This window comes from Symphalangus syndactylus, chromosome 22 (assembly GCF_028878055.3).
Source record: "Symphalangus syndactylus isolate Jambi chromosome 22, NHGRI_mSymSyn1-v2.1_pri, whole genome shotgun sequence".
NCBI classification, from domain to species: Eukaryota; Metazoa; Chordata; class Mammalia; order Primates; family Hylobatidae; genus Symphalangus; species Symphalangus syndactylus.
In genome coordinates, this window is record NC_072444.2 from 14,161,931 (window position 1) to 14,172,912 (window position 10,982).

The window sequence follows — 10,982 nt, forward strand, 5'->3', positions numbered from 1 at the left end:
CTCTCAGCATTCCCTTCCCTGGCTCCCGTTTTACACCTCTTTCCTTGTTTACCTGACTCCCTCCTTCTTCCTTCTTCTCTTTTCTTCCCTACCCAGACATAGCAAAGAATGGAGTAGGCTCTGAGATACCCATGAGTGCTGCTGAGTGGACATACCATCCTGTCAGTCCCCTGAGAACCGGCATTCACGGTCCACCCAGCACTGACAACAGTGTCTGGAACATCACAGGGCTCAACAAATAGGGATCGAATTGTGGTCTCTGGCTCTCATTTCCTTCATTTTCTACCTTATTTTCTACAATGTTGTACTTATTCTCCGTGTCTCTGATGCTGCCTCATTCTAATGAGGCAGGGCAGGGAAGTCAATGAATTGGCACATGGCTGGATAGATTTTTCTGTTCTCTATTTCCTAGCTGGCACACAAGACCTTCCTTCCACAATCTGACCTCCAGCCACATCTCCCACACTTGATTTGAACCTACCCCAAATACTTTTCCCCAAACATGCTGTTCTTGTCCTCTGATCTTTTGTGCCTGCTGTTTTTTGTTTTTTGGTTTTTCTTTTGAGATGGAGTCTGGCTGTCACCCAGGCTGGAGTGCAATGGCACAATCTCAACTCACTGCAACCTCCACCTCCCGGGTTCAAACGATTCTCCTGCCTCAGCCTCCCAAGTAGTTGGGATTACAGGCATGCACCTGTAACCTTGTAACCATGTAACCATGCCTGGCTAATTTTTCTATTTTTAGTAGAGATGAAGTTTTGCCATGTTGGCCAGGTTGGTCTCAAACTCCTGACCTCAGGTGATCCACCCGCCTCGGCTTCCCAAAGTGCTGGGATTACATGTGTGAGCCACTGCGCCCGGCCCTGCTGTTTTATTTGTCTGGAATGTGCCACCACCCACCCTAAGAACTCCTATCTTTTGAGACTGGTTAAAGTACTAGCTTCTTCATGACCCACCAGACCCCAAACAGTTAACCACCTTACCCTGTTGCTTTCCCCTGCACCTTATATACCTTCGCTTTAGTACTTCCTTCCCTCTCTTGCAATCTCGTGTAAATACTTGGTTACCCTATCAGATTAGCACTAACTGGGAGGAGGAACCAGATCTTCCTTTCTGAATCAATTGGACTCAGAGGCAGTAGCATGCTTGAGCTAGCTCCTACCAGCTCAGGGGAGCTGGTGATGTGTAGCTCTTCTCAACTCTGTGTTCAGTTATATCACATTAGCAGCTTGAAATTGGCCATGGAATTTTGTCCCATTGACCATAGCATTTTGTCCCATGGAAGCTGACAAACGCTACAAATCAAGGCATCCCCACAACCAAAGCTGGTTTATCTGCAAACTGATACAGTTAAAGACATTCAGTAAATTGGCATCCAATAGATTTTGTTTTTGTTTTTTGAGACGGAGTCTCGCTCTGTCGCCCAGGCTGGAGTGCAGTGACGCGATCTCGGCTCACTGCACCCTGCACCTCCCAGGTTTAAGTAATTCTCCTGCCTCAGCCTCCTAAATAGCTGAGATTACAGGCATGCACCACCATACCTGGCTTTTTTTTTTTTTTTTTTTGACGGAGTCTCGCTCTTGTTGCCCAGGCGGGAGTACAATGGTGCAGTCTCAGCTCATTGCAACCTACACCTCCCAAGTTCAAGCAATTGTCCTGCTTCAGCCTTCCAAGTAGCGGGGATTACAGGTGCCCGCCACCACGCCCAGCTAATTTTTTGTATTTTTAGTACAGATGGGGTTTCACCATGTTGGCCTGGCTGGTCTCGAACTCCTGACCTCAGGTGATCCACCTGTCTCAGCCTCCCAACGTGCTGAGATACAGGCATAAGCCACTGCGCCCGGCCACATCCAATAAATTTTGAATGGGCAAATGCTTTATGCTCTGGAAAATCCCCCCATATTAAAGTCAGCTACTTTTTACTCATATGGGTAAATGACTTTCGTTGACTTGTTTTTCTATATTCTCCTGCCATTGGTTAGGGCCTAGTCTTTGAATTTAACACACTAGGACTTAAACATTAATATGTACCAGAATAACTTGAGGACACTAGTGAAAATGCATATTCTGGCCGGGTGCAGTGGCTCACGCCTGTAATCCCGGCACTTTGGGAGTCCAAAGTAGGCAGACCGCTTGAGCTCAGGAAACCAGCCTGGGCAACATGGTAAAACCCCATCTCTACAAAAATATACCAAAAAAAAAAAAAAAAATTAACCAGGTTTGGTGGTGCATGCCTGTAGTCCCAGCTACTTGGGAGGGTGAGGTGGGAGAATCGCTTGAGCCTGGGGAGGTTGAGGCTGCTGTGAGTCATGATCGCACCTCTGCACTCCAGCCTAGGTGACAGCAAGACCCTGTCCCAAAAATAAACAAATAAATAAATAACTTTTAAAAATGCATATTCCTGGGCCTGCCGTTAGCAATTCAGATTCATAGGAATCTGCATCTTATCAAGAGGCCTAAGTGGTTATAATGAAAGGTGAGCACACTGAAATGCTTTGACCTTTATGCCAGCTTTCTTCTCCATGGTTTAAGGAATCAGAACAGACAGCAACAATTAAAATGTTTAGGCCAGGCATGGTGGTTCACACCTGTAATCCCAGCACTTTGGAAGGACGAGGTGGGCAGATCACAAGGTCAGAAGATCGAGACCATCCTGGCCAACATGGTGAAACCCCGTCCCTACTAAAAATACAAAAATTAGCTAGGCGTGGTGGCATGACCCTGTAGTCCTAGCTACTTGGGAGGCTGAGGCAGGAGAATCGCTTGAACCCGGGAGGTGGAGGTTGCAGTGAGCCGAGATCACACCACTGCACTCCAGCCTGGTGACAGAGCGAGACTCCATCTCAAAAAAAAAAAAAAAAGTTTAAAATCCTCATTTTGACATTCGCGTCAGCCACCCTCCTTCCCCTTCCACCAACCCTTAACTGGAGCTCCCTCTCTGCTGTCCTCTGGCAGAGGCTTAAGGGGAGACAAGTGGCCAGGGAGACGGACAGAGAAAGCAAAGGTATGAGTGATGCAGACCCAGAGTGTCTACTGTGAGCTGGTGGGAGACCGGAGACTCTTCTGTAGAAACTCTCAGAAAAAGGTGGTCTGGGGTGCATGCTCATCAGATGAACAGCTAGTTGTGTGAGCCCAGGAGCTTCAGGGTGGGGGTAGCAGCAGCAAGTCATGGGTAGTTGCGCCAAGGTTCCCACTAAGCAGACCAGCAGGGCAGTGATCACAGCGTAAAAGAGCACTGGGTCAAGTCTAGAGAGGAAGGCTAAGGGGAACATTATAGACCAGGTGGTAGTGATCAAGTCAGCTCAAGCAGGAAGGTTCAGGCCAAGGCCAAGGTCCTGGCAGGCAGGATGAGCCCCAGATCTGAAGAAATGTACACAAGAGTGCTCGTCCTTGGGCAGAGGCTGTTTGCCTGCTGCTCACCTGAACGTGCCTTATGACCTTCCAGCCGTGGGTGGCATGGGGACTCTCTGTGGGGACAGCTTTCTCCCAGCTGGGGCAAGACCTGGAATCCAGGCCTCCCTCCAGCTCCTTGCAGTCAATAAAGCATGTTACCTCCTCTTCTGTTCAGGCTTTCTAGAAACCGGGTGTGGGGCAGGTCCCCTGCAACTCCTCAGCCCTGAAGGGCAGACTCTTTTTTCTCTAGGAAATGGCCAGTGACGAACTGAGGGAGTTGAGGAATGCCATGACCCAGGAGGCCATCCGTGAGCACCAGATGGCCAAGACTGGCGGCACGACCACTGACCTCTTCCAGTGCAGCAAATGCAAGAAGAAGAACTGCACCTATAACCAGGTATGGACAGTGAGGGGACGGGCCAGAGGTGCAGGAGGCCGCAGGGTCATAAAGGTGGAAAATCGGAGAGAAGCTTAGGGAAGAGCCAGAGGGGAGAAAGGGTTAAAACTCTCTAGGCTTTGCCGGGTGCGGTGGCTCACGTCTGTAATTCCAGCACTTTGGGAGGCCAGGGCGAGTGGACCACCTGAGGTCAGGAGTTCGAGACCAGCCTGGCCAACATGGTGAAACCCCATCTCTACTAAAAATACAAAAATGCCGGGCGCGGTGGCTCACGCCTGTAATCCCAGCACTTTGGGAGGCCAAGATGGGTGGATCACGAGGTCAGGAGATTGAGACCATCCTGGCTAACACGGTGAAACCCTATCTCTGCTAAAAATACAAAAAAATTAGCCAGGCGTGGTGGCAGGCACCTGTAGTCCCAGCTACTCGGGAGGCTGAGGCAGGTGAATGGCATGAACCCAGGAGGTGGAGCTTACAGTGAACCGAGATCGCACCACTGCACTCCAGCTTGGGCGACAGAGTGAGACTCCATCTGGAAAAAAAAAAAAAAAAAATTAGCCAGGCGTGGTGGCATGTGCCTGTAATCCCAGCTACCCTGGAGGCTGAGGCAGGAGAATCACTGGAACCTGGGAGGTGGAGGCTGTAGTGAGCTGATATTGCACCACTGTACTCCAGCCTGGGCAACAGAGGGAGACTCTGTCTCAAACCAAATAAACAACAAAAAAAAAACCTCTCTAGGCTGGGCCAGCTCAGTGGCTCACACCTGTAATCCCAGCACTTTGGGAGGCTGAGGCAGGCAGATGGCTTGAGCCTAGGAGTTTGAGAGCAGCCTGGGCAACGTGGTGAAATGTCATCTCTACTAAAAATACAAAAATTAGCCAGGCTTGGTGGTGTGTGCCTGTAGTCCCAGCTACTGGATGTGGGGGAAATGGGTGGTGATGAGGCAGGAAAATCACTGGAGCCCAGGAGGTTGAGGCTACAGTGAATTGAGGCTGCAGTGAGCCATGATTGCACCACTGCACTCCAGCCTGGGTGACAGAATGAGACTCTGCTTCAACAAAACAAAGAAAACCTTAAAAACTCTCCAGGCTGCAGAGAGAAGGGCAAGCCTTGGTACACTAACGTTGTGCACCTGTGGCTTCTAGATAACGTTCTCCTGAGTTTAGAATCATCCCACTATGTGTCTACGAGGCTTGGTCAGTGTGTTCTGGTCTGCCCTGACGTGACAATAAGAAGAATCAGACTCATGGCGGCTGAAGAGTCGTAGACAGTTGGAAGGGAACTTGGCAATGTGAAACCCAGCTCCCTCATTAAACACCCAGGGAAACTGAGGCCCACACAGGCCACAGATGGGCTTTTTAGCCTTGCCCAAGAAAGGAGGCCAATGTCAGAGATAGTAATAAACCAGATCCAGACCTTTCTGCCTGCAATCCAGCTAACTTGGTCAATAAAGCCTAAGGGCTTTAGCTCTGAGTCCTAAAGTTGAAGACCATTGCCCTGGCATGGGGAACTTGGGAAGGCTGTGGAGGCCCCTTCTCTTAAAACCAGAGAATGGCCTCCTCTTTCTGGGTTGCACGTGGTATGCCCTTAGAGCACAAATATCCTTGGATTCTAACTGGTGTCTAGTCATTCTAGAACTCTATTTAGAGTTCTCCGTCTGTTCGGCACACACCATTTATCAAGAGCACCTTGCCTGCGGCATTCTGTGGCCAGGGCAGAAATGCGGTCAGCCTTGCCATTCCGGAGGAGTCCCTTGGAGTATTCCAGTTCTGGAATTCGGAGATGTTTGTGCAAGCTTCTGCTCTCTCTCAAGCACCTTTCCGTGTGGAGTGATGCGCTTCCTGTGCCTCACTTCTTTCTAGAAGTAAACTGCCCACTAGCAAAGTTTTCTCTCTGCTTGTCACTGCTTTCCAGTGACCAGGCTGCGCTAAGCTGTGTCCGCCTGGCAGACTGCTAGGCTGCTGGGGCTCACTCAAGGAGGGTGGCGGGCATAACTCGTCCCACACCACAGATTCCCAGCTGACATCATTCGTAGCTGATTGTCAGCAAAGTAATGACTTGCTACATGTCGTGGCCAGGCGAGGACAGCCTTAGAAAACTAGAACAGGAGGTGTTAAATCTGGAAATGCCAGGGCTTTACTGTGGGATACCCGGTTCCTGCACCTGAATGATGAGGCTAAGAGGATGAGAAAATGTAACATTAAATAGTCCCAATGATATTTAGGACTTTTCCTCTCTGGGCCTCAGGTCTTCCACCAGTAAAATAAGGAAGATGAACCAGACCACTAAGCCTGCTTGCAGCTCACTCCAGTGAGCTTGTCCAGTAGGGTGTGTTCAGGGCTGAGTCAGGGAATACTTCCTGTAGGAGATAAGTCTTGAGGCAATAGAATAGAGATCTGTTACAAAAGATCAACAAGAGTGACCAACAAGAGTGAAAGTCCAAATTAGCTGAGGGTGGTGGCGAGCGCCTGTAATCCCAGCTATTCAGGAGGCTGAGGCAGGAGACTCACTTGAACCCAGGAGGTGGAGGTTGCAGTGAGCCGAGATGGCACCACTGCACTCCAGTCTGGGCAACAGAGCAAGACTCCAGTGTCAAAAAAAAAAAAAAAAAAAAAGGGTGAAAGTGCAAAAGGCCAGGTTAAGCCAGTAAGATACTGGGAGTGAGCTGATGGGCTGCCTGCCAGAGCAGAGGAATGCATAATACTAATATTATGGAGTTGTCAGTGACAAGGAAATTGCCAACGGGGGGTGGGAATCTCAGTGCCAACCTCTGGGATTTGGACCTACTCCTAAAGGCAGTGGGAGCCATGGCAGGTCCTAGAACAGGGGAGTGACTTCATGAGTGGCTCTTCTCTCTCTCAGGTGCAGACACGCAGTGCTGATGAGCCCATGACGACCTTTGTCTTATGCAATGAATGTGGCAATCGCTGGAAGGTCTGTATGTTTATATATTTCCCCCTTCCCTGTCATCCACATGCCTCGCCCGCATAAGGCGTAGCATACCCACAACCCAGAAGGGGCCTTGTGCATGGCAGCGCTTGCCAGCCTGCACAGAGTAGGCCTGCAGAGCCAGAGATAGTGGCGGATTGCTGTTGGGGAGGTGGGGAGAGAACACACATGCATGTTTTCATTTTAGAAGGGCACCAAGCTGGGGTGGGGGCAGCAGCCCACATTTTGTCACAGGATGAGCAAGTCTGTCATTTGAGCACAGATGGAATTGGCTTCCTGAGATCCACAGAGGAGAGGAAAAACATTCTGCACTTGGACCACGCCTCTTTGGAAAGTGCTTCCACAGATGGTATTTCCTTTAAACCTGGCCACAGCCAGGATGGAAAACAGGAAGGCTGAGCCCTGTCAGAAAGGAGTTGAACCTAAATGCCACCAGGTCATCCTTCCCTCCTAAGGGAGCTCTGGAAGTCTTACCCAAGTCTGTAACTCAGACTGCCCCAGCTCCTGCAAAGGCAGAAGTTTTGTTTTCACGCATGGGAGCCAAGCAAAGACTCCTCCCAGAGTGCTCCTTCCTGCCAAGTCTCCTGAAGGAACAGAGTGTGGTCACGTGACTAATGTCAGTTTCCAACTGCTATCTGACTTGCACGTGCACCATGTGTTGTCTGGGCCACCAGGCAGGCTGCAGGTGCTCCAAAAGTTCTAAGGTACTTAGCAAGAAGTACAAGACAAGTCAGGATCCCTGGCTTCAGGTCCCATTCTGCCCTACTCACCCTGAGCATGTTACTCACCTCATTGAGCAAAAGAGTAATAATAATGCCTTTCTTCCAGGGTTGAGGATGTGAGGATCTTTTTTTTTTTTTTTTTTTTTTTTTTTTTTGAGACTGAGTCTCGCTCTGTCACCCAGGCTGGAGTGCAGTGGCGCGATCTTGGTTCACTGCAAGCTCCGCCTCCCGGGTTCACGCCATTCTCCTGCCTCAGCCTCTCCGAGTAGCTGGGACTACAGGCGCCCGCCACCACGCCCGGCTAATTTTTTTTTGTATTTTTAGTAGAGACGGGGTTTCACCGTGGTCTCGATCTCCTGACCTCGTGATCCGCCCGCCTCGGCCTCCCAAAGTGCTGGGATTACAAGCGTGAGCCACTGCGCCCGGCGAGGATCATTTTGATATGAGGGTTATTATGTATGCATAAACACTTTGTAAACAACTACAAGAATTGTTCCTTTATAATGTTATTCTTACTTTCAGACAAGGAAATTGAAATACGGAAATAGTTAATCAGCATAAAGCCACAGTTTGGAGCACTGAAAGCCGATGCTCCGACTTCCTGATCAATTCCTTTACTTTTTTTTTTTTTTTTTTTGAGGTGGAGTCTCGCTCTGTTGCCCAGGCTGGAGTGCAATGGCGTGATCTCCGCTCACTGCAAGCTCCGCCCCCGGGTTCACGCTATTCTCCTGCCTCAGCCTCCTGAGAAGCTGGGACTACAGGTGCCCGCCACCACGCCCAGCTAATTGTTTTGTATTTTTAGTAGAGACGGGGTTTCACCATGTTAGCCAGAATGGTCTTGATCTCCTGACCTCGTGATCCGCCCACCTCGGCCTCCCAAAGTGCTGGGATTACAGGCGTGAGCCACTGCGCCCAGCCTCCAATTATTTTTCTTACTAAGGACCTCAGTAGCCCTTACTGGGGCCTCATTAGAACTGCCATATTTTTTAAGGTAAAAACCAGATGATTATTTTCCTTTTTACACTTATTGAGCACTTAGGGATGGGGCCAGTATAGTGGTCTACTGGTTTAGAGCATGGGCTTTGGCATCAGGCTCAAATCCTAGCTTTATCCCTTACCAAGTGACTTAACTCAGTGACCCAAACTCACTGAGCCTGGATTTCCTCATCTATAAAATGAGGGTATTCATATCTAGCCCACAGAGCTGTTTTGAGGAGTAGAGAAGGTAACACACGTAAAGCATTAACAGAGCCTCTGAGAGTTCATATGGCATCTTTATCAAATTAGGAAAAGGTGTCCCTTCCTCCAGGCGACACAGCCTCATGCCAGGGTACAGAGCAAACAGAGCAGGGGCTACGTTTCAGCCTCAGCTTGCCCCTTTGGCCAGGCTCTTTTGTGAAGTCAACAAATTATACAACCATACAAAAAAAGCCCTGAGCACAGACATGCCTGGTACATAAAACCACTATTCTTACTATTTTGGGTATGTCATCTACTAGTATTATGGAAGTTTGGGCAAGTTACTTAACCTCTCTGATCTGCTTCCTTACCTGTAAAAGTAGGAGTGATAGGCCAGGCACAGTGGCTCATGCCTGTAATCCCAGCACTTTGGGAGGCTGGTGGATCACCTGAGGTCGGGAATTTGAGACCAGCCTGACCAACATGCAGAAACCCCGTCTCTACTAAAAATACAAAATTAGCCAGGCATGGTGACACATGCCTGTAATCCCAGCTACTCAGGAGACTGAGGCAGGAGAATCACTTGAACTCGGGAGGCGGAGGTTGTGGTGAGCCAAGATTGCACCATTGCACTCCAGCCTGGGTGACAAGTGAAACTCCGTCTCAAAAAACAAACAAACAAACAAAAAAATTGGGAGTGATACTAGTGCCTACCTCAGAGTGACTGTAAGGGTGAAATGAGTTAATACATGTTAATACTGCCTAGCACGGAGTCAATGCTCAATAAATGTAGCTCTTGTGATTTTGTTACTGTTAGAGAAAGGACATTCTGAATGCTCTAAATCCAGCTCCTCCTCCTTGACTCTTACTAGTTGGAGGGACAGGATCCACTAGAGGTAACAACAGCAGACTTCTGAACACGTTTTCAGATGGTCTCTGTTGCCATGTGGGAGACCGAAAGTCTAACCAAGTGATTAGTAGTCATCCCAGTGATGTTCTTGACCATAAATTGAGAGCTCAGCACATTCCTGGCACCGAATTGTCATTCATTTATTACCTGATATCATTCTCACATTCACAAGCATTATGAGCTCATTTTACATGTGAGTGATTTGTTCAAGATCACACAGCTAATAATGGCAGAGCTGGGCTTTGGACTCTGGTCTGTGTGGCTCCAGACACCACCTTCTTTTTCATATTCCCCCACAGCCTCCTTGTAGGATGCTGAGAAACCTTTCAAATTTTGTTGCCTTTCTGGTTTTGTAGTTCTGCTGATGGAACAGCCAGGACCACCATGAACAAGGTGAGGAAGAAGAAAGAGGAAGCGCTGAACTGTATGAACTGGAGAAGCAATAAAAATTAAAGTGAAGGAAAATACTGAACTCTGAGTGGGGTGGTATGAGTTGGAGGAAGAATTCTCTTGCAAATTAATAATCGGTCACTAGAAACAATTGGTTAATGGGGGAGCCTAATTGGAGAATGATGCTGAGATTCTGTATTGATGAACCTCTTTTAGAAACTGCAGAGGGCTGGGCACGGTGGCTCATGGTTGTAATCCGCAAACTCTGGGAGGCTGAGGTGGGAGAATCGCTTGACCCCAGAAGTTTGAGTCCAGCCCAGGCAACATAGCAAGACCCCATCTCTATAAAAAAAAAAAGAGAAAGAAAAAATAAAGAAACTGCAGCGCCTTAGACCTGAGGTGTCATATCTTGGACAGTGGGCTGGCAGACCTTTGCTTTGAGTTCCTTGTCTCCCATCTGGATCTCCCAGCCTTTTCCGAATTGGAAAATCCCAGATCAACACAAACCTCACCCCACCCCCACCTTAGAGTCACATGTGCAGAACAGTTGATACACCATTTGGCTTCAGCAGATATTACTTCCCTACTACGTATTAGGTTGCTGCGAAAGTAATTGTAGTTTTTGCAATTACTTTTGCAGTGGCCTAATAGAAATATTTCTTCCCTACTCTTTCCTCATCTCTTCCCAAACTCTCTGCTATTCCCTGTTCACGGCTGGCTGTGGGGGCCTTTGAGGACTCCAGATCATATCTCTCTAGGCAGGGAACAGATCCTCTTGAGCTGGGCTTTCTGAGTAGGCTTTTTTGAGTGGGCTTTCTGAAGATTACAGCAGCACTCTGACTTCCATGGCCCCTTGAAAGTCCTGAGCCTCAGAACCCGCCCAGGCCCTAGCACTGTGTCCCTCACAGCTCCATCTGTGACCTGAGCTTCAGAACACATCTGCAGAGCACAGAGACCTTGCCATGCTTCTCCCATGATAATTATTGGCTTGCTTTTTTTTTTTTTTTTTTTTTTTTTTTTTAGAGGCTGGAATGCAGTGGTG

The 10,982-nt window shown here is 48.7% G+C and overlaps 1 protein-coding gene across 4 annotated transcripts in view; it reads left to right on the top strand.

Annotated features, from left to right (window-relative positions):
- The window catches only part of TCEA3 (transcription elongation factor A3), a 48,738-nt gene extending 38,081 nt beyond the window's left edge, over positions 1–10,657 (top strand). For all 4 annotated transcript variants that reach the window (XM_063631599.1, XM_055261838.2, XM_063631600.1 and 1 more), the window contains 3 exons: positions 3,644–3,790; positions 6,653–6,724; positions 9,907–10,657. In XM_063631599.1, coding sequence (XP_063487669.1) covers positions 3,644–3,790; positions 6,653–6,724; positions 9,907–9,915 — 228 coding nt within the window. In that variant the 3' untranslated portion in view covers positions 9,916–10,657. The remainder of the gene's footprint in view (positions 1–3,643; positions 3,791–6,652; positions 6,725–9,906) is intronic.
- The last annotated feature ends 325 nt before the right edge of the window (positions 10,658–10,982 follow it).